General features: G+C 38.0%; 1 protein-coding gene across 1 annotated transcript in view; it reads right to left on the bottom strand.

Annotated features, from left to right (window-relative positions):
- Positions 1-24,032, bottom strand: part of RNF17 (ring finger protein 17) — a 115,641-nt gene that overhangs the window by 33,826 nt on the left and 57,783 nt on the right. The window contains exons 17-23 of the mRNA XM_018056328.1: positions 20,141-20,294; positions 18,228-18,343; positions 16,382-16,502; positions 11,724-11,844; positions 3,551-3,781; positions 2,753-2,903; positions 2,498-2,616 (exon numbers count right to left, since the gene is read on the bottom strand). Of these exons, the coding sequence (XP_017911817.1) occupies positions 2,498-2,616; positions 2,753-2,903; positions 3,551-3,781; positions 11,724-11,844; positions 16,382-16,502; positions 18,228-18,343; positions 20,141-20,294 (1,013 nt within the window). The remainder of the gene's footprint in view (positions 1-2,497; positions 2,617-2,752; positions 2,904-3,550; positions 3,782-11,723; positions 11,845-16,381; positions 16,503-18,227; positions 18,344-20,140; positions 20,295-24,032) is intronic.

Raw genomic sequence — 24,032 nt, 5'->3', positions numbered from 1 at the left:
TGTAGTCTATGGGATTGCAAAGAGTCAGACACAACTGAGTGACTGAACTGATGGAATTGTAAACTTAAAAGTGGTAAATTTTATGTTAGTGTATACTTTACCACAATAAAACGAAATCTATACAAAAAGATTTCTCAGAAGGGTAGTAAAACGTAAGTGGTTAGTATGCTGGTTCTAGGATTGGAACTCTTATAATCCCAGTTCAACAGTTAGATGTATTACTCTGGAATATAAAATATTTAACCTCTTGAAGACTCAATTTTCTTGTCTTTAAATAATACCTTAGTCATAGCTTAAAGGTTTGCTGTGATGATTAAACAAAATAATGCCTGTTAAGGCCATTAATAATACATGGTCCAGACATGCTTAAGGCTATTATTCCACTCTTGAAATGGTGGTGTTCCACTGTAGTCCTTAAGTCATCAGATTCAAGGTGTCTACAGGAATGCATTCTCTACCATGTTGGGTACGGTAAAGGGATTGATAGAATTCTGTTCTATCAATGAACAGAGGGTAGAGCCTCCACAACAAAGGGTAAAAGGACAGCATCAAGAAAGGTAGGAGAGGCAGAGACACATTCTTGCCAGGTAAAGACCCACACCCCAGCTGCTGTGATCCATAACCAGGAGGAATCACAAAGTTATGAGTCTCTTCTCTGAGGAGCCAGGGATTTATGCTCTACATGAGACACCTAAACCCCTAGATTCTACACAGGAGAGATTCCCAAAACACCTGGCTTTGAAATCCAACAGGGAATATGACCAGGAAAACTAGAGAAGAACAGAGAACAGAAAAATTGTTCTTAAAGGGCCTGTGCCCAGACTCAACCTAAAAACAAGTGCAAAAACACCACACTGAAAAGTGCATGGACACCATATAAAGAGGACCCTCTTACTAAACCTTAAAGCATCTGCTGGAGACAGGAACCAGCTGGGATGTCTCCCAGGGATGGAGACACTGGCAGAAACTTTTTTTGTTATCTCTGGCTACCTTGCTCTCACCAGTACTGGAATTCTCCCTCTAACCTGTCAGCACCAACGGGTCTCCCATGCTGAAAGCTCTGCCCACTTTACTCCTGAGCCTCAGCTGGACCTCAGAGCCACCCAAACAAAAGGTCTGTCCACCAGTGCCCAGCTGCTGCTGCAGCCTTGCAGCCACAGAAGGAGATACCCACAGAGGGGTCACCCCTAGAGTGCCAGGCTGTGGTGGCCAGGCAGGATCGTACCCGAGTCCCACTAGGCATCTCCTACATAAGGCCACTCTGCCAAGACTGGAAGAGACAACTGATTTACCTACTGTGTAGAAACAGACAGAGGACTAGGCAAAATGAGACAGAGGAATATGCTCTAGCCAAAAGACTAAGATTAAAACATCAGAAAAAGAACTAAACAAAACAGTGATAAGCAATCTCCCTGATAGAGACTGAAAAGCAATCATAAAGATGCTTACCAAACTCAGGTGAGGCTTCCCAGGGGGTGCCAGTGGTAAAAGAATCCTCCTGCCAACGCAGGAGATACAAGAGACGCGGGTTCGATCCCTGGGTTGGGAAGATCCCCTAGAGGAGAGCTTGGCAACCCACTCTAGTACTTTTGCCTGGAAAATCCCGTGGACAAAGGAGCTTGATGGACTGCAGTCTATGGGGTCACAAAGAGTTGGATACTACTGAAGTGACTTAGTACGCATGCAAACTCAGAAGAAAAATGGAAGAACACCATGAGAACAACAATAAAGAGGTAGAAAGCATAAGAAAGCACCAAACAGAAGTTGTAACTGAAAGAAAAATGTACTAGAGGGGTTCAATAGCAGACTGGATGAGGATGAAGAGCAAATCAGCAAGCAGAAGACAAGGCAGTGGAACTCACCCAGACAGAAAAAAAAAAAAAAAAAGAAGATAACTTAAGGAACTTTGGAGGCAACAAGAAGTGGAATAACATTTGCATTATAGGAATCTGAGATGAAGAAGGAGATAAAGAACCAGAAAAATTATTTGAAAAGTGGCTAAAATTTCCCTAATCTGGGGAAGCAAACAGATACCCAGGTCTAGGAAACCCAAGAGAGTTCTAAAAAGATGAACCCAAAGGATCACGTCAAGACACATTATAATTAGAGTGGTAAAAGCTAAGGATAAAGAAAAAATCCTAAAAGCAGCAAGAGAAAAACATCTTGTTATGTATATGGGAATTCCTATAAGGCAGTGAGTAGACTTTTCAGCAGAAACTTTATTTTTTATTCCTATCTTCATTTGTGTCTCAAGTTTCTTTTTTAACAGTTTGAACTTAATCTAGATACCTGTTGTACTCACCTATCTCTATCTCAATACCACCAAAGTTTATGTGCTTCGTATTTTTTCCTTCCTGCTTCCCAAAACCTTAAAATTAACTAGATCTTTATGAAAATTTCAGAATATGTCAGCAAAATAAAAACAGATCAGAATCCAAACAGAAAAAGATTTAAAATCATATTCAGTAATAAGAAATCTTACTCAGCTAAAAACTACCTTATATCAACAAGAGAGCATTCCAAAGATAATCTTCCCATTGTCTTTAGGTTTTCTTGAAGTTCTCTTAAACAGTTAATGTTCACTACTAGTTCAACACCCACGTCATACAGCAAGACCTATGAAAATAATAACTTTAAGTCTATGGAAAAATAATGCTTTATTTTTTTTTACAAACTGAAAAGCGTAATAAAAATTGCATGAAAATACAAAATACATTTACTTTCTTGATTATATTTTTAACTCTGCATTTACCTCTACCAATGTGTCTGTAACCATTCTGATGATCTGGCCCCTTCGCCACTGATTTTTATCTGGGATATTAACAGCACAGTGCATATCATTTTCCCATTTAACAGGTTCCCATTTTGAGTTTTCATAAGCAGCAACCATCTTTTCTCCTAAACTATGTAAAGAAAAAAATTTTTTACCTCTCTGAAACTTTCTTATAACGTACAATTCTCTGACCTCCCTCCCTCATTCTATTCCAAACAAACTGGATGCCTCCTTCCTCCTTGAGCACCTGAGCACTTTTCTACTGCAGGGTCTTGAACTAGCTCTTTCCTCTGCCTGACATGAGTGCCCCCCAGGCATTTTCAAGGCTCGCTTCCTCACTGCCTTGAGGATTTATCTCAAGTGTCACTGACTCTGTGAGGTCTTCCTGCCCAGCTGCTTTATTTTTCTCATCTTCATCATTATCTCCTGCTGTAGGTAACGTTCTTTGTTCATTGTCATTCCCTCTACTAGAACGTAAGCTCCATGACTGCACAAACTTGTCCAATGTTTTTATCACTGTTTCCCCAACAGCTATAATACTGGCTGTCAAATAATAGGTGCTCAATAAGCCTTTGTGGAATATATAAATCTTAATACAATAAAAATAATCAGTTAATATACTATTTGTATACTGTTAACTAGTTTTTAAGTGACTATTTAGCCGAAATAATTTTGTACTTTTAAAACAAGAACTCTGCATTTATGAGTTCTAGATCTTTGAAATAAAATATGGAAAAGAGAATAAACTATATGCACAATTTTCCTTGGATGTTATACCTATGAAGCAAGTTTTCTGTTAATAACCACTGAACATAGATCTTCTCAGGAGACACTATATTGCAGATGTGCACAGGCAGTTCCTTATTATAAAGTGACTGCAGATCCTCACTAGGTAGAGATTTTGCAAACAGAGGATTTATTAAGTTGTTTACTTCATTTGAAATAATTTCTTCTGGAGAAGGATCCCATACTTCAATATGCTTTTTAGAATTATCTTTGAGGGTATATCTGAAAAAAAAAAAACCCATTAACAATATGCATAGTTTACAAAATATTTATGTTTGTATTTGGTTAGATCTAGAGATGAACAAGTTTTAGTTATGATTCACTGCTTTGCAGTTTTGATATTAACAGCAATTTTAGTCTTTTTTAAAAAGAGTTCTTAATGACTAACAAAGGACAAAAAGGAAAAAAAAAACATGTAAAATCCATGGTTTCTACTTTAAAAACAGTTTAAAATACCAAGTGTGCTAATAATTTCATCATTCCTTACTGATATTTTGTACTCACAAAAGAAAAGAATTATTCAGGATTTTTTTAGTAACTTGAATATTTCTCTTTGCCTAAAAGTTATCAAACTGTTTGTCAATACAGTTTGAGAATACAAGTGGAAAACAATTGTTATTTTAAAATCTGTTAACAAGCAAAATTACTGAATTAAGTGTTTAGAACGTTTAATCTGAACAGTTCAGAATCTAATCACAGATAATTAATGGCAAAATTTCTTCAAAGGAAAAATCTTAAGCTCTTTCATAATAAACTGGAGATTGTGCTAACCAGAGGGGCTAAGTTTTTCCTTCTGAATCTATTGGATAGTTTTTGGTCCTTATTTGACATGAACTCTGAGCCTAAACTAGCTACTTTGGCCTTCATGAAATGTTCTCTTTCTTTGGTTCCTGGTTTTTCTCTAATCTCAGGTTCTTCATCTACCATTTTTCTGGGCTTCTCTCTCCTGTAAATGATAATGCTTAGAGTTGCATGTTCATCTATGGAGATTGAGATGATTGATGAAAATGATGGATTCATTTACCATGTATATGTTTACTCCCCATCTGAATCACCCAATCAGGTCTCTCTCTCTTCTATGCTCCAGACCCTGATACTTATTTCTTTCATTCAATTAATATTTACTGGGTACATACTGTGAGCCAAGAGACCTAGGTTCCAGAGATACAGCAGTGGACAAAATAAGCAGGGTCCAGTCCTCCAGGATCTTATGGTATTATGATAGTGAGTAATTACATAATTATACAAAAAATAAATTTCAAAGACCAAGGGCATAGGCCAATGAAATCTAACCGAGTCTTGGAGCTGGAGAAGGTTTCTCTGATTAAGTGACATTTCAATTGAGATTTTAAAAGGACAAGCAGGAGTTAGGGAGGCATTCCAGAAACCAAAGGAAAAATATGTAGCTTTGGCATAAATAGGACACGGCATGAACCTTGAAGCACACAGAGGCCAGATTATTTGGGAAACATTATGTTTTATTTTATAAATGATAGTGTGCATGTATGACACAGGTGACCCCAACAGACTAAACTGTGGGACTTCACACTTCCTTTCTTCTTAATCCTTAGGTGCTCAGGGAAAACACTGATCAAGGGAAACTCATGTTCTAATTTGAGGACAGGCAACAGATACAATCCTCTGGAGGAAGGCATGGCAACCCACTCCAGTATTGCTGCCTAGAGAATCCCATGGACAGAGAAGCCTGGTGGGCTACAGTCCATGGGGTCACAGAGAGTTGAACACAACTGAACAACTAACACACACATAGAACAGATACAGTGGAAACAGTAAGACTGTTTTGCAGGAATCAGTAGGAATCAGCAATCTGGGTATTGAAGGGCAAGGAAACTGACTGGGGCTGCCAGAGGAGTAGAGTGGGTTTACAATAACTGGTTCCCTGGGAAGGTTTGCAAAGCAATGTGCTTCCCCTGCCTCAATTATTTTTAATCAGAGGACAACTGCTTTACAATGTTGTGTTGATTTCTGCCATACATCAACATGAATCAGCTGTAGGTATTCACGTTTCCTCTGTCTTGAACCTCCCTCCCCGTCCGATCCCTCTAGTTTGTCACACAGCTCCAGGCTGAGCTCTCTGCACTATATAGCAACTTCCCATCACCAATCCATTTTACAAATGGTAATGTACATACTTCAATGCTACTCTCTCAATTTACCCCACCCTCTCCTTGCCCCACTATGTCCGTAAGTCTGTTCAATGTGTCTGAGTCTCTATTCCTGCCCTGCAAATGGGTTCATGGGTACCATTTTTCTAGATCCCATATATATGTGATAATATATGGTATTTGTTTTTTTCTTTTCTGACTTACTACACTCTAACAGGTTCTAGGTTCATCCACCTCACTAGAACTGACTCAAATTCATTCCTTTTTATGGCTAAGTAATATTCCATTGTATATATGTACCACAACTTCTTTATCCATTTACCTGTCGATAGACATCTAGGTTACTTCGATGTCCAGGCTATTGTAAACAGTGCTGCAATGAACACTGGGGTACATATATCTTTTTCAATTATGGTTTTCTCAGGGTATATGCCCAATAGTGGGACTGCTGGGTCATATGGCAGTTTCATTCCTAGTTTTTTTTTTTTTTTTTTTTAACTTTATTTTACTTTACAACACTGCATAGGTTTTGCCATCGTTTTTTAAGAAATTGGCATACTGTTCTCCATAGTGGCTGTTATCAATTTACATTCCCACCAGCATACAAGAGGTTTCCCTTTCCTCCACATTCTCTCCAGCATTTACTGTTAGCAGATTTTCTGATGATGACCATTCTGACGGGTGTATGGCGACCTCACTGTAGTTTTGATTTGCATTTCTCTAATAATGAGCAATGTTGAGCTTTTTTTGATGTGTTTATTAGCCATCTGGATGTCTTATTTGAGGAAATAAATGTCTGCTTTGGTCTTGTGCCCATTCTCTGATTAGGTTCTTTGCTTTTCTGATGTTGAACTGCATGAACTATTTGTCTATTTTGGAGATTAACCCTTTGTCAGTTGCTTCATTTGCAATTATTTTCTCCTATTCTGAAGGTTCTCTTTTCATCTTGTTTATGGTTTCCTTTGTTGTGCAAAATCTTTCAAGTTTAATTAGGTCCCATTTGTTTATTTTTGTTTTTTTATTTCCATTACTGCAGGAGGTAGGCCATAGAGGATCTTGCTGTGATTTATGTCAATATTTTCAACAGTAAGTATTTTAACTTAAATTAGTTAAGATCACTGACTCCTACTCTCATTTTTTGGTCTAAGTATTCCAGGGGCTTGGCTAAGGGGAGTTGACTTTGAAACACATTTAGTTTGGATTTAGTGGGATACAGTTTTGTGGTTGACCACCACTTCCCTGTGGAGTTACGCTACTGCTAGCAATCTTGGTATGGGAATGGATTCCAGAAATACTCCTAAGACCTTTAATGTAACATGAAAATATAAGGTTCAATATAAAGCAAATATACCACTATGAGGAGGACGCTGGAGACAAACTATTTAATCAATACAGTGAGCCACTATATGTTTGTTAATCTGGTGTCTTCTTTTTTATACTTAAACATGTCCCAGTCTGGACAAGAATTGGGGTTACCCTATTAATAAGTGAATTAAATCAATACATTAATAAATATCAGTTTAAACTATATTAAAGATTCATTAAAATAAAACTTGAAGTGTCTTGAATATTATATACATAATGTATATATAATATATATATGTATATATAATGGATATAAGTAAATATTATGCAGGTATAATGATGTAACAGATTACAATCTCAAGAGATAACCTTTAAACCTGCAAAGAACAGGGCTTTGAGGAGAGCAGCTCTAAGAGGTGTGTTCCCTCCAGCAGTCCTTAAATCTTTACAGAATCACAAATCACCATATTCTGACCCATAGACCTGTTCCAGGAAGCCCTGACACTTGATGCAATGCAAAAAGGGGGTGCACGCAGGCATCTTTAACATAAGCACAGGTGCCCAAAGGAACCAGAAAAGTGACTAGAATGAGTGCAGTTGTGAGGGGGCACATTGTGTGTAGGGAAGGGGAAACCCATGGGGAGCTTTCTTTTTTTCTTTTATTGAAGTATAGGTTATTTACAATGTTATGTTAATTTCTGCTATCCAGTAAAGTGATTCAGTTATACATATACATAACTTTTTCATATTCCTTTCATCATGTTTATCTCAGGATATTGAATATAGGTCCCTGTGCTATACAGTAAAACCTTGTTTATCCATTCTAAATATACTAGTTTGCATCTGCTAATGTGGGGAGCTTTCTGTTTACAAATCTGGCACCTAATTCCACTTTGAAGAAAATGCCTGAGGCCAGTTGAGGCTCTCTAATCATTGGTGGCTCAGCTGGTAAAGAATCTACCTGCAATGCAGGAGACCCTGGTTCTATTCCTGGGTCAGGAAGATCCCCTGCAGAAGAGACAGGATAGTATAGATATAGTATCTAGTATTCTTGGGCTTCCCTGGTGGCTCAGATGGTAAAGAATCCACCTGCAATGTGGGAGACCTGGGTTTGATCCCTGGGTCGGGAAGATCCCCTGGAGGAGGGCATGGCAACCCACTCCAGTATTCTTGACTGGAGAATCCCCATGGACAGAGGAGCCTGGCAGGCTACAGTCCACGGGGTCGCAAAGAGTCAGACACAAGTGAGCGACTAAGCACAGCACACAATATATATATAATACATAAAAGAAATAATATTCACCTAAAATTAACTATGATTTTTAGAAATTTATATGGCACTACTAATAACTAAGCTATGGTTCTAAAAAAAACTTTAAGAAGTTACCAATAAACAAATTTCAATCAACCACACTACAGAAAAGACATTTACTTTTCTGTTCCTGCCAAAGGAAATATCACCAAATCTGCCATTTCATGTGGTAATCAGTATACAGTTAAAAAATCTGTAAAGGTATTTTACAGGTGATTCTGAATTTTCTAATATTCATAGTATTTGTCAACTTTTGAAAATCTGTAATTTGTTGATTTCTTTTAACAGTCTACATAAATGTTATAATTTTGCATACTTTTCCTGAATGGGGGCCTCCCAAATGTACAAATTTCAGGCTGACCCATGAACCCTGGATTTGCCTGTTGACGAGTACAAGGATGAGCATTTGGGAGTGAGGAATCATGCCTGCCTCTCTCTTCACCCTGCTTCCTTAGCTACTGCCATGCCTGCTCCTGAGGCTCCACCATGTGAGCCCTGCGGTCCTCCGGCCAAGGGCATGACCTACAGCTCACCGATCACTGCAATACTTTGCTTCCTGGGGATCCTCCCTCTGCTTTAACAGACACAGGACCTCACACAACATGCCCAAAGTGGGTGTCACCTCCACTCTGTATGTCGCCTCCACTCTCCCCACAAGTGGAGAATGTCCTGTTCTCAGCAGAAGCACCCAAGATGTCCTTCAGTAAGTGATTGAATAAACAAACTGTGATACAACCAGACAATGGAATATTATTCAGTGCTAAAAAGCAATGAGCTATCAAGCCAGAAAAAGACACAGAGGAACCTTAAAAGCATATTACTAAATGAAAGAAGCCAATCTGAGAAGGCTACATACTATATGATTCCACTGTGGAAAAGACACAACTATGGAGGCGATAAAATGATCAGTGTTTGCCATTAGCTAGAGGGGAGGGAAGAATGTTAGGTTCTCACAGATTTTCAGGACAGTGGAAATACTCAATGTTAGGCTCTCACAGATTTTCAGGACAGTGGAAATACTCTGTATGACACTACAATGGTATATTCAAGTCACTACATAATGTGCAAACCCACACAATACACATACAGTAACTCAAACTTTGGACTTTGATGATTCTGACATGTTAACAGAATTTCACTGTTCCTTGTAAATACACCACTTTGCTGGTTGATAACGGTGGGGAGGCTGTGTCTATGTGGGGGCAGAAGCATAAAGGAACTCTGTTCTTTCCACTTCATGTTCTGGACCTAAAATGGCTACAAAAAATAGTCTATTTAACAAAATAAAAAGGATGACAACCCTAAATATGAAACATGTAACTATAAAACATAAGGAAGAATACATATGAGAAAATCTTTACAACCTTGACTTAGGCAAAGATTTCTCAGCTAAATACAAAATGCCTGAATTATAAAAGAAAAAATTGCCCAACTGAACTTTAAAACCAGAACCTTTGGCTCTTTAAAAGACACCCTAAGAAGCCAGATTGGAAGAAAGTATTTGCAAAGTACATGCCTAATGAAAGACATGTCTAGAATATATAAAGAGCTCTCATATTTCAATAATAATAAGCAACAGTTTAAAAAAGGGCAAAACATCTGAAAAGATACTTCACCAAAGAGATACAGATGGCAAATAAGCACATGTTAAGATCTTTAATGTCATTCAGTACAGTTCAGTTTAGTCGCTCAGTCATGTCTGACTCTTTGCGACCCCATGAACTGCAGCACACGAGGCCTCCCTGTCCATCACCAACTCCCGGAGTTCACTCAAACTCATGGAAATTAAGATGAAAACCACTATACTCCTCTAAGAAGGGCTAATATAAAATGACAAAATCAAGTGCTAGCAAGAATGGAGAACAATAAAACTCTCATAAACATTTGGCAGGTTCTCATAAAGGTAGAAATAAATTTACCTTACAAACAGCAATTTTGCATACATACATATAGCTACACAAACACCTGTATGCAAATATTTACAGCAGCTTTATTCACGAAGTTTCCCCAAACTGGAAATAGCTCAAATGTCCATCAATTGGTAAACATATAATATTATGGTGCATCCATACAATGAAATACGAGTGAGCAAAGCAATGAGAACTACCGGTGTAGGCAACATGACCTAATCTCAAAAACATTATGCTAAATGGAAAGGTTGTTGTTGTTTAGTCACTCAGTTGTGTCCGACTCTTAGTGACCAAATGGAAAAGCAAGACACAAAAAAGGCCAAGTATTATATGACTCCATTTATATGAATGTGTGGAAAAGACAAAACTATGGAGACAGAAATTTGATCAGTAGCTGCCAAGGACTAGGTATGGAGGAAGGAGACTCACTACATAAAGAAACAAAGTGAACTTTGAGGAGTCATGAAAATAGTCTGCAACTTGACTGTAATGACAGCTGCGTGATTATATGTGTTTATCAAAACTCATAACTCTACCTAAACAGGGTGAACTTTTAAAATTGTATGTTGTATATTTCATAACCCTATGTAAAAAAAAAAAGAAAACTCAGTCCAATACATTTAAATATTTCTTCTCCTTTCTCTCCCTCCCATGCTTAGGACCTACAGTGGAAAAGGCCAGCCCTCTCTACTACTTCTGGTTCCACCAGTGTTGGGTGGGGGTAGGGGCGGGGCGGGGAGGGAGGCAGAGCCAGACCACACACTGGCCATGTCACGGCAGACCTCTGCTGGGTGTTGCTGCTTCTCTGGCATACCCAGACAGGCATCACTGTGGGTGTACTCAAATACTGGCTTTCTTAAGGGCTGTGTGATGGAGTTCTTCAGGAAACCCCTCGGGGCCACTGCCTTGTACAAGTCCCTACCATAGAAGAACTGCTGTCTCCTGACTTTAAACCCTCCCACCTTTCCTACCACCACTCTGCCCTTCTGCTTCTGGGTCACCTCAACCACAAGGCTTTTAACCAGGACAGGCCTTTTAACCTGTCCTGGGTAAAAGCACAATGGTCAAGCCTGGTTCGCCTTTAAAGTATCCACTTGCACCCAGGAAAAATTCCTATTTCTCCAGATGAGAATGCAGGCTACTCTACTATTTTGCTCACTCTCTACCCTGCCGTTTCTCTTCCTGATTGTCTTCACAAACGGTTCAAGAGGCCACCTAAGCAGACATCCCACCTAAAATAAAATGTCAGTCTCCTTTTCTCAGATGCACCCTCTATCTCCAGGAACCATTCTTGTTGTAGAGCCCCATAGGGATGAAGAAAAAAGCCACTCTACTCCTGCCTAGACTAAAGACTCCAATTATTTTTTCTTCTCATTTTACTGACCAATTAATAGGGAAAAACTCCCATCTATAGTCTAAGCAGATCTCCAATGGGGAGTGATATGCCAGTTTCCCTTCTTCTGAACAGTGTTACATATCAACTAAAAATAAAAGTTTACAGGTCCACTTACCCTACTTCATAAGATGCTAGGCCCTCTTTGACTAGCTGGTCATTAATACTGGTGGGAATCATTCCAGGAGCACCAAGAAAATCAAAAAGTTCAACTAACAGCACATTATCTTCCAGAATTTCTGTAAAAATATTAAGACTAGTTTGGGGAAAGAAATAAATACATCACAAAATATACTAAATGAAGCAATTTTAAAAACCTGAGAACTTAATTTCCTTCATTTTGCATACATGAGGCCTCCTGCTGAGTAATGTCCGTTTCTCTCTAGGGGTAGATACATCACTTGTCATACATGAAAGAACTGCCAATGTTAATAAAATTTTCATTTTAGGTTATTATGTACTGTTCTATAATAAACCAAAAGCAGCTTAAAGCTTTTAGATTCAGAGAAAAACACAGCGACATACATTAATTCCAATAGCATTCTGTTGTGGTTTTAAACTGTTTTACTGGATTCTGCCAAGTTCCAGAAGGCAAAAGATATAAATAAAAATTAATCCAGGCCAGTGCTTATTCGTGAAGCTTTACAGCTTTTCTAAGAATGACACACACATGTGTGCATGTAAACACACACAGAGAACGGCACGAAGTTTCAAACAACAAAAACTCAACCCAGAGCATTAACTGGAATTCTTCCCCCTCCTTTTTTAGGACAAACCATCTAACTTTTTACCTTTTATTAGGCTTATTTCCTAAACGAAACAGGGAGTCAGCTTAGGGTAAAGTTACATCTCATGTGCCTATTTACTTATTTTAAGCACAGAGAACCTGCTCAGTATGCACCTGAAGGAGTGAGAGAAATTTCTTTAAGAAACACACACTCCTATGCACTGAGATCGGCTTATGTCTACACTTCTATACAACTGCAGTAGCTGGCAGGTGCAAAGAGAATGATGATTCCAAATGAAAAGCTAAATTATTATCAGCAGTAACATCCTACACTGCCTAGCTATAAGAATACTTGTTGGAAGGCTTTTTCCTCTAAGAGTTTAAAAATCATTCCTGACTACTTTTTAATGACCAGATATATTATCTAGAAACAAAATGCTAAGCAACTTAGAACCTTCAATAAGGTAAGCTCCTCACTTTTCATCTTCTATGTTCCCCTTAGCACTCTGAATTCATACTTCCCTTGCACAAGTTCTTTATTCCAGAGGGCCAACTATTCCTGTGTTCCATACCTTCACCATCTTACCTACTCTGCTCCTAATTAAATGTCCTTTGTTATATAAGGTAACAACATATACTAATCTCATCACTGTGCAGGTTGATAGGAAAAGATGTTTTAGGTCAAGTGGGGCCTTCTGTCACTCCTTAAATCAAATACACTACACTTGTGCTCAGATATTACTGGCATAACAATTAACTGAGAATGAAAAAGGGAGAGTCAAGAAAGAAACCCGAGTCAAGTCTTCATGGATTAGCCTTGGGAGGAGACATGTAAACAAAGGAGCTAAAAACCAACAAAATAAAATACCAAGAGGAAAGCTAAAAGGACAATTAAAGCACTTTAAAGTTAGAGCCAGTTCTTTAGAAAAGACCCTCAAGCTGGGAAAAACTGAGGGCAGGAGGAGAAGGGGATAACAAAGGATGAGATGGTTGGATGGCACCACTGACGTACATGGATATGAGTTTGAGCAAGATCAGGGAGATGGTGAAGGACAGGGAGGACTGGCGTGTTGTAGACCATGGGATTACAAAGAGTTGGACACAAGTGAGTGACTGAATAATGACAAAGTCAGCTCAAGTTACTTAGGACTAAAAGGCCCTAGAGGCAAATAACAGAATGGGAAAGACTAGAGATCTCTTCAAGAAAATTAGAGACACCAAGGGAACATTTCATGCAAAGATGGGCTCGATAAAGGACAGAAACGGTATGGACCTAACAGAAGCAGAAGATATTAAGAAGAGGTGGCAAGAATACACAGAAGAACTGTATGGAAAAGAGCTTCACAACCCAGATAATCACGATGGTGTGATCACTCACCTAGAGCCAGACATCCTGGAATGTGATGTCAAGGGGGCCTTAGAAAGCATCACTATGAACAAAGCTAGTGGAGGTGATGGAATTCCAGTTGAGCTATTTCAAATCCTGAAAGATGATGCTGTGAAAGTGCTGCACTCAATATGCCAGCACATTCGGAAAACTCAGCAGTGGCCACAGGACTGGAAAAGGTCAGTTTGCATTCCAATCCCAAAGAAAGGCAATGCCAAAGAATGCCCAAACTACCACATAATTGCACTCATCTCACACACTAGTAAAGTAATGCTCAAAATTCTTCAAGCCAGGCTTCAGCAATACGTGAACTGTGAACTTCCAGATGTTCAAGCTGGTTTTAGAAAAGGCAGAGGAACCAGAGATCAAATTGCCAACATCCACTGGATCATGGAAAAACCAAGAGAGTTCCAGAAAAACATCTATTTCTGCTTTATTGACTATGCCAAAGCCTTTGACTGGGTGGATCACAATAAACTGTGGAAAATTCTGAAAGAGATGGGAATACCAGACCACCTGACCTGCCTCTTGAGAAACCTATATGCAGGTCAGGAAGCAACAGTTAGAACTGGACATGGAACAACAGACTGGTTCCCAACGGGAAAAGGAGTACGTCAAGGCTGTATATTGTCACCTTGCTTATTTAACTTCTATGCAGAGTGCATCATGAGAAATGCTGGTCTGGAAGAAGCACAAGCTGGAATCAAGACTGCCGGGAGAAATATCAATAACCTCAGATATGCAGATGACGCCACCCTTATGGCAGAAAGTGAAGAGGAGCTAAAAAACCTCTTGATGAAAGTGAAGGAGGAGAGCAAAAAAGTTGGCCTAAAGCTCAACATTCAGAAAACAAAGATCATGGCATATGGTCCCATCACTTCATGACAAATAGATGGGGAAACAGTGGAAACAGTGGCTGACTTCATTTTGGGGGCTCCAAAATCACTGCAGATGGTGACTGCAGCCATGAAATTAAAAGACATTTACTCCTTGGAAGGAAAGTTATGACCAACCTAGATAGCATATTGAAAAGCAGAGATTACTTTGCCAACAAAGGTCCATCTAATCAAGGCTATGGTTTTTCCAGTGGTCATGTATGGATGTGAGAGTTGGACTGTGAAGAAAGCTGAGTGCTGAAGAACTGGTGCTTTTGAACTGTGGTGCTGGAGAAGACTCTTGAAAGTCCCTTGGACTGCAAGGAGATCCAACCAGTCTATCCTAAAGGAGATCAGTACTGGGCGTTCACTGGAAGGACTGATGCTGAAGCTGAAACTCCAATACTCTGGCCACCTCATGTGAAGAGTTGACTCATTGGAAAAGACTCTGATGCTGGGAGGGATTGGGGGCAGGAGGAGAACAGGATGACAGAGGATGAGATGGCTGGATGGCATCACTGACTCGATGGACATGAGTTTGAGTGAACTCTGTGAGTTGGTGATGGACAGGGAGGTCTGGTGTGCTGTGATTCATGGGGTCACAAAGAGTTGGACACGACTGAGTGACTGAACTGAACTGAAAAGGCCCTTAATTTACTACTTATATCAGAGAAGCCAGACAACAACTCTATAGACTAAGGGTACAACTCCTATATCATATTCTTCTTCTATAGAACTACTGCATCAGAATAATATCTTACAGAAAGTGAATTAACACATTCTAGGTTATAACTAAATAATTAAATCATTTCTAGGTTATGCGGCCTTGAGCAACTGATCTCTGAGCTTCAATTTCTTCATTATAAAACAGTCGAATAATCTCATGATATTTTGGGTTTGCTAAATCAAAAAGTGGATATCATAAAAAGGGCCTTTGAAAGTGCCATATAAGTCAAACCTAAGGAAACATAGTTGTATATATCCTGCACTAGTACTGTTCAGATCAACACAGCCAGTGTCGGTCACAGCTCTAGAAAAGATCAAAATCTCTGATAACAGCAGCTTTCGAATCCTCCATCCAAATCCCTTGGGGTCATACATGTTTCACAATTCTTCAAACCGAGAAAAGCTATACAGAATATATACTTCTCATTTCCTAATACCCCCAGAAATTCTGAGGCAGCAATCATGACTATCCTGAAGTAGAATATATGATGAATACTCACTATAAGGGAGATCAATATTAGATCTTCATGTAAACTCAGGTTTTGCCATTAAACTTGTTGAGTTACAAAACTGAGGGCTAGAGCTTAGCCTGTGTTATCAGTCCCAAACTGTTCCAAAGATAAACAGTTTTTTCCAAAATAAGCTGAGAACCTACAGTTAAATTCACCTGAGTCAAATAAAACAAAACCTATTTTCTATTTATCTCCCATTTCCCTTTGCTTTCCTGAAAATTAAACCTTAGCATCCATCCCTCCAAGATGAGGGACAGAGACCAGCACAAAGGCAAAGAGAAATAAGTTAACTCCTGGCTTTAGGGTTTTCAAGAAGACATGTTGAGGATGAGTTGATCTTCAGTGGAAATTTGCCTCATGTGCTGATTTTAGGCTCTTGGGCCTGTAGAAGATATTCCATTGTCCCTAGTTCTCAATAAATGTTACCTCTCACAGCTCATATTGACAACACACTGAATTTATAAGCTCTGAAAAATGTTATATATCATACTGTTAGTCTTATTTAAGATTATGATCACATGGCACCCAATAAAAATGAAGAAAGCTTACTAATGATGGAACATGTCATGAACTTATCTTGAGTCTTTTCTTCAAATTTTTCTTTAGCATTTTTTGACCACTGCATTGTCCCTTTATATGGTTCAATATAGGCCAGCTTACATTTAATTGCCTATGTCAAACAAAATTGCATCATTAAGAAAGTAACATTAACTTACAGTTATTTTAGAATTCAAGTGTTAAATGCGTACAAAACCAAACTTTGCATTTGAATTTAATACATATTTAGAAAACAAACAAATGTCCAAAGATCTCTCTAACAATACTTATAAATACAAACAGCTGGAATGAACAGAGTATGGAATTATGAGGTACAAACTAATATATAGAAAATAAGCTACAAGGATATATTGTACAACAAAGGAAATATAGCCAATATTTTATGATAACTATAAATGGAGTATAACTTTAAAAAATTGTGGTGGGATGATTTGGGAGAATGGCATTGAAACATGTATACTATCATGTAAGAAACGAATCGCCAGTCTATGTCCGATGCTGGATACAGCATGCTTGGGGCTGGTGCACAGGGATGACCCAGAGAGATGTTATGGGGAGGGAGGTGGGAGGAGGGTTCATGTTTGGGAACGCATGTACACCCGTGGTGGATTCATGTCAATGTATGGCAAAATCAATACAGTATTGTAAAGTAAAACAAAGTAAAAATTAAAAAAAAAATTGTGACTATTTTGTACACTTGTAACTTGAATAATACCGTACACCAACTACATGTCAATTAAAAAAATAAAATTCCCAGTAGCTTATTAAAAAATACCAAAACCAAAGACGAAACAAAAAACCCCAGAATACTTTGTTGAATGAATCATTTTATACTCAGATCCTGGAAAAATAAGCATCCACTGAAAGAACTGCAGATATTAATACTATGATACATTGTTAAATGAAAATGCAGGTTATAGGACTATATATAGTCTAATCTCATAATTGTTAAAAACACAGAAGATGCATCTTAGAAGTATATATATGAAAAATACTGAATAATTCTGAGTGATCCCTCCATTTTATCATCTATGCTGCTGCTGCTGCTAAGTCGCTTCAGTCGTGTCCGACTCTGTGCGACCCCATAGACAGCAGCTCACCAGGCTCCCCCGTCCCTGGGATTCTCCAGGCAAGAACACTGGAGTGGGTTGCCATTTCCTTCTCCCATGCATGAAAGTGAAAAGTGAAAGGGAAGTCGCTCAGTCGTGTCTGACCCTCAGTGACCCCCCAAGGACTACAGCCTTCCAGGCTCCTCTGTCCATGGGATTTTCCAGGCGAGAGTATTATATTTTCAAGTTTTTCCTGTATTATTTTATCCATTTTAAATGAAAAATTCTGCTTAACAATAATTCAAATACTAGGAGTATATAAATTAGGAAATAAGCCTCCTTAACCATACTTATCTCTGGGGAGTAGGATTCCAAGAGAAGGGTAAGTTTTTTACTTATTCTTCCAGACATCTTTCTCTTGCACACGTTACATTTACTTAAACATAATGGGATCACAGTAAAACCACTTCTGTAATGACTTTTTTCACATAATACATCATATTCTTACTACATTGTACAGTTATTTCAAAATAATACATTAAAAGCTGCAGACCAGTAAGTACTTACAAAAACACACATATTATACACATAATTATAATTAATGCTTATTTGCTAAGATACATATTATTTCTTTAATAGTAATTACAGAAACTTTGATAGCCATGAGTCAGAAATTATTTACAGAAAAACTGTAGTTAAAATAACATTTCTATAGTAAAAATGACTTCAAAAATACTTTCATGTTTGTACTGACATTCTAAACCTATGATTCACAGTAAGTAGATTACCTTCTCTGCAGGATTCAGAAATTCATCCTTTATCTTACGCATGTCTTTAAGTGTTATTTTTGCTGTATTGCCAAAGTCCACATATTTAACTTCAACTTCACGATGTCCAGGCAAACCTTCAAAAATTATGAAACTGGAAATCACAAACTTGGAAAAAACATTATCTAGCAAAGTTTAGACTGATCTACAATCAACTAGATTAGAATATCTTTATGTTTAACATACAAACAATATTTTTTTAATGTAAAAAATATTTCTAATATTTTCTCACAAAACCAACCATAATGTATAGTTGGTTCAGACTTGGTGAATGAGAAACTAACAATTTAAAGATATCAAAAGATAACCAAAATCAGGATAACAAAATCATCCAATGCTATGTGTTACAGCCTAAAAGTTAAGAATTAGATCTGAGTTAAGACACTTAAATGACATGTAACTGTGAGGAAATCTAATTAATATCTCTAAGATACTATCCTGAGCAAATTACTTTTTTTCTCTCAGCCTCATTAGTTCATCTGTAGAGTGGGTGCACCAACAGAGTCAGATCTTAAGACTGTTTTTGATGATTCACCTACTGAAAATACACTTTGCAAAGCACCAAACACAAACTAAGCACTTAATGCTTGTTAGTCAACATAGGCAATTAAACAAGGCAAGCAACTTAATGATCAAGGCACAGACCGATTCATATAATAATATCTAACAGTGAAATTTTAAAAAATTATCTGTAGATATTGTGAAAAATGAGCAGAAACAGACCTCTATGTCAAACTAGTTTTCATATTTTGAGATACCAGAGAAATCTCTGGAACATTCAAATAGACTGAAGCATGAATAAAGCTCTATCTTTTTATAAACACTCATTTTGACTGTTTAGCCCCTCTAAGCACATGTGTTTACAGTGCTACAAAACTTTTTACTTTCAAATTTATAAACTTCTACAGAATACAATTTCAAAATGGAAGAAGTTCAGGTATTCTCTGCTCCTAGGGAGAAGTGAAAGTAAATGGAATAACACCAGCACTACCTAAGATGGCACTCAAGCAGAGCCTGAAAAGACGTATGTACCTTAAGTGTAAGGTAAAGAGGTGAGGAAAATGCTCCATGGGAGTAAACCTAAAGAGTAAACGGGATTCAGAAAACTAGCAGCTGAATCTAGGAAAACAAGTGACATAACTCCCCAGAATAACAACAGTGCAGTAAGCCTAGAAGACAAGCAGTCTACATGGAGCAGGTGATGGAACGATGTTTTCACTGTCACAAAAGAAAAAATCAAACCAACATTATATGAAAAGCCTTATAACGTAGAAACTTATTTTAAACTATTAGGAAAATGTAGCCATAACTTTTTTTAAAAAGTGAAAAACTGATGGAATTATCAACTCAGAATTAAAGTTATACTTTATGGAACAGCACTGAAAATACTTGCACAGAATATGAATTTAACTAAAAACTGTGATGTAACTGTGGAGGAGAGAGTGGGGACAAAACAGCTAAAAGAGATCTAAAACTCATCTAATACATTTACTACCTAAGACTGAAGTATATCTACAAAGTATTATATATTATTTAGAAGAAATAACAGATAAATGACAAAGAAAGCCAAAAGAATTAAAAGTATTTGTCTTTTCAGTGGAGAGTGGAGTATGTTGTAGGTCACTTAGAACTATTTCTTAAATAAGGCAAATGTTAGAAAACAAAATAATGGTTAAAGTCCTAGTCAAAGCAAATGAAATCTAAGGAGCCAGAGGTTCATCTATCAACATTATCACTAGCTTTCTAAAACTAGATGACAGAGCAAAACTCTAAGATCAGACAATATCACTTTAACGATTTAATTTGTACTGACTCAAATGATATCAATTTTTAAATGAAACATCTCCCTGAGGAAACAGTGTGCAATTTCCTACCAATAACTTTTGCTCGGTACCAAACTCCATCTTCAAATTTAGCGACACAGGCTTGATCTTGAACTGGACAGAGGATTTCCAGATTTTCTGCATCTTCACTTTTATAGAATTCCTCAATTCCCTTTAATAGAAATAAAAAATCCAGGCTCTCTATCTAAGAAAGAGAGATTAAAGCAGGATTACAGCATTATAGTTTCACAGAAACTTAAAATTTAAATGTTCCATATATTATAGGCATTGCTCATAAAATGATCAAATATTAGAATTGACTAAGACATAAGCAGTCATGTAATTTATGTTTGAAATATTCTGCTACTGCTGCTAAGTCACGTCAGTCATGTCCGACTCTGTGCGACCCTGTAGACGGCAGCCCACCAGGCTCCCCTGTCCCTGGGATTCTCCAGGCAAGAATACTGGAGTGGGTTGCCATTTCCTTCTCCAATGCATGAGAGTGAAAAGTCAAAGTGAAGTCGCTCAGTCGTGTCTGACTCTTAGCGACTCCATGGACTGCAGCCCACCAGGCTCCTCCATCCATGGGATTCTCCAGGCAAGAGTACTGGAGTGGGCTGCCATTGCCTTCTCCAATATTCTGCTACAGAAGTAGTATATAAAAATTAACATATATAGACATAACAAAAATTTATAAAAGTCACAGTCTTCCAGATATCTTAAGTTATCCTTCCAGATTTTTTTCTTTTTTTTGGCTGTGCCATACAGCATGTCAGAACTTACTTCCCTGACGAGGGACTCAATCTGAGCCCACAGCAGTAAAAGCACCAAGTCCTAACTACTAGACCACCAGAAACTCTTGCTTCTAGATCTTTTTCTAAACACATTTTCCATGTTATTTTTTTTACCAAAAATCAGACCATACCATACCATACAATTTGATAATCTGCATTTTCTATCAATTCTCACATTTTTTGTTTCAGGAAGTGCTCCTACTAGTACTTTTAAATCATACTATATTTCCCTAACTGACCAACTGTGATGTTGGAAAAGACACTTGAGAGTCCCTTGGACTGCAAGGAGATCAAACCAATCAATCTTAAAGGAAATCATTTGAATATTCATTGGAAGGATTGATGCTGAAGCTGAAGCTCCAATACTTTGGACACCTGATGCAAACGGCTGACTCATTAGAAAAGACCCTGATGCTGGAAAAGATTGAAGGCAGGAGGAGAAGAGAACAACAGAGAAGGAGATGGTTGGATGGTTGGTATCACCGACTTGATGGACATGAGTCTGAGCAAGCTTCAAGAGTTGGTGATAGACAGAGAAGCCTGGCATGCTGCAGTCCATGGGGTCGTAAACAGTTGGACACGACTGAGCGATTGAACTGAACTGACCAAACCCAGTAGCCAATCTAAGACTACTTGTTATGTTTGGTCATCTAAATAAGTGTTATAAATTAGTGTAGTTTTCTTTTAAAAATGATCCTGTCTTGTTAAAGATAGTCTGCTATTTTTCTGTAGAATGCCTCATCTTCTGGATTTATGTGGTTATCCTATTATTTACCTTCTTCCTCCACTAAGTTAGGGTATATGCCCTGAATTTCCTCAAAACAGAAAGTTATATCTACAAGTTTGATGGATTCAAGCCAAACCTTTTGGCTAGAATACATCATAGTTGCAACACATCAGAAGACAGCATTACTCACTGTTAATAAGCTAAGATTCATCTATGGAATGGGGTGGCAACTCTCATCCCTTCTCTGGACAGTTACGTGTTTCCCTTGTGATCATCAAGTAATTCATGTATGCTACTTTGGCAATGTATGAATGTCCAATTTCCCATCAGCCATCCATCTAATGGTTTTAAACTGAACTGATAAATCTTTAAATCAGTAATTTCAGTAGAGTTTATGAAAAGACTGTGTAATGCAGTAGAGGTTTACTTTATTAAACAGGTTTATCTAGTTATTTTAAAACACAGTTCCTGAAGTTCCTATACTACTTAAAACATAGTAAAACAAAACCAAGGACAACTTTATTTCTCCAAATACCAATTCTTAAAGTTAAAAAATATTTTAAAAACCATCTCAAATGGTCAAAAAATGAGGTTTTTCTCTTTTGTGAGTATAATAATGGAAGTGGAAATTTTCTGAAATTTTTGTTATTTCATTAAAAAGTTTTAAAACTATTTAAAGCCTTCTAAACCTTTATTTCTAAGTAGGTAGTATTCATATTCTTCCACTAACAGGCTATTCAAATGGAATCACTGAAATATTCAACAGACAAGTGACAGTAACAAAATCCCAGACTCTGAAGCTCCAAGCTCTCATTTCCCCATAGAAACACTGACAAAACGAGAAACCATCTGAATCAACTTTGTTAGGGCTCAAACTCTGAACCAACTTTGTTAGGGCTCTGGAAAACAGTTAAGGCTTATAGCATTGAAGCAAACACCCAATTAAGCTTTCAACATTCAAGGAAGTCAACATAAACATTTGCCAAACACAAGCTAAAAAAACAGACACTTCAGTGATCACACACAAGCAATAGTATTTACAAGAACAGTTTGAAAAAGTCTCAAAAGAGAAAAAATACCACAGTTTTCAGCAGTTTAAAACAAATCCAGTTATGTATTGGTGCACGTGTGTGGGGGCTATCTTATTTTCAGAGGTTTACTGTATTATAACAGTTGATGCCTAATTTTCAACAAGAAATCAGAAGACATACAAGAAATAGGAAAACATGGCTCATTCCAAGTAACAAAGTTCAGGTCAGTTCAGTCACTCAGTCATGTCCGACTCTCTGCGACCCCATGAACTGCAGCATACCAGACCTCCTTGTCCATCACTAACTCCCGGAATTTACCCAAACTCATGTCCATTGACTCGGTGATGCCATCTAACCATCTCATCCTTCTGCCGTCCCCTTCTCCTCCTCCTTCAATCTTTCCCAACATCAGGGTCTCTTCAAATGAGTCAGCTCTTCACATCAGGTGGCCAAAATATTGGAGTTTCAGCTTCACCACATCAGTCCTTCCAATGAATATTCAGGATTGATTTCCTTTAGGATTGACTGGTTGGACCTTCTTGCAGTCCAAGGGACTCTCAAGAGTCTTCTCCAACACCACAGTTCAAAAGCATCAATTCTTCTGTGCTCAGCCCTCTTTATAGTCCAACTCTCACATCCATACATGCCCACTGGAAAAAACATAGCCTTGACTATATGGACCTTTGTTGGCAATGTCTCTGCTTTTTAATATGCTGTCTGGGTTGGTCATAACTTTTCTTCCAAGGGGTAAGCATCTTTTAATTTTATGGTTGTAGTCACCATCTGCAGTGATTTTAAGCCCACAAAAATAAAGTCTGCCACTGTTTCCACATCTATTTCCCATGAAGTGATGGGACCAGATGCCAAGATCTTGGTTTTCTGAATGTTGAGCTATAAGCCAACTTTTCACTCTCCTCTTTCATCCAGAGGCTCTTTAGTTCTTTGCTTTCTGACATAAGGGTGGTGCCATCTGCATATCTGAGGTTATTGGTATTTCTACTGGCAATCTTGATTCCAGCTTGTGCTCATCCAGCCCAGCATTTCTCATGATGTACTCTGCATATAAGTTAAATAAGCAGGGTGACAACATACAGCCTTGACGTGCTCCTTTTCCTATTTGGAACCAGTCTGTTGTTCCATGTCCAGTTCTAACTGTTGCTTCCTGACCTGCATACAGATTTCTCAAGAGGGAATACCAGACCTAGTATTCCCATGTCTTGAAGTATTTTCCAGGTTGTTGTGATCCACACAGTCAAAGGCTTTGGCATAGTCAATAAAGCAGAAATAGATGTTTTTTTGGAACTCTCTTGCTTTGTCTATGATCCAACGGATGCTGGCTCCTCTGGTTCCTCAGCCTTTTCTAAAAACAGTGAACATCTGGAATTTCACAG

This window comes from Capra hircus, chromosome 12 (assembly GCF_001704415.2).
Source record: "Capra hircus breed San Clemente chromosome 12, ASM170441v1, whole genome shotgun sequence".
In the NCBI taxonomy this organism is placed as follows: domain Eukaryota; kingdom Metazoa; phylum Chordata; class Mammalia; order Artiodactyla; family Bovidae; genus Capra; species Capra hircus.
The sequence above is the reverse complement of the archived record's forward strand: the minus strand, read 5'-3'. Positions and strand labels throughout refer to the sequence as shown.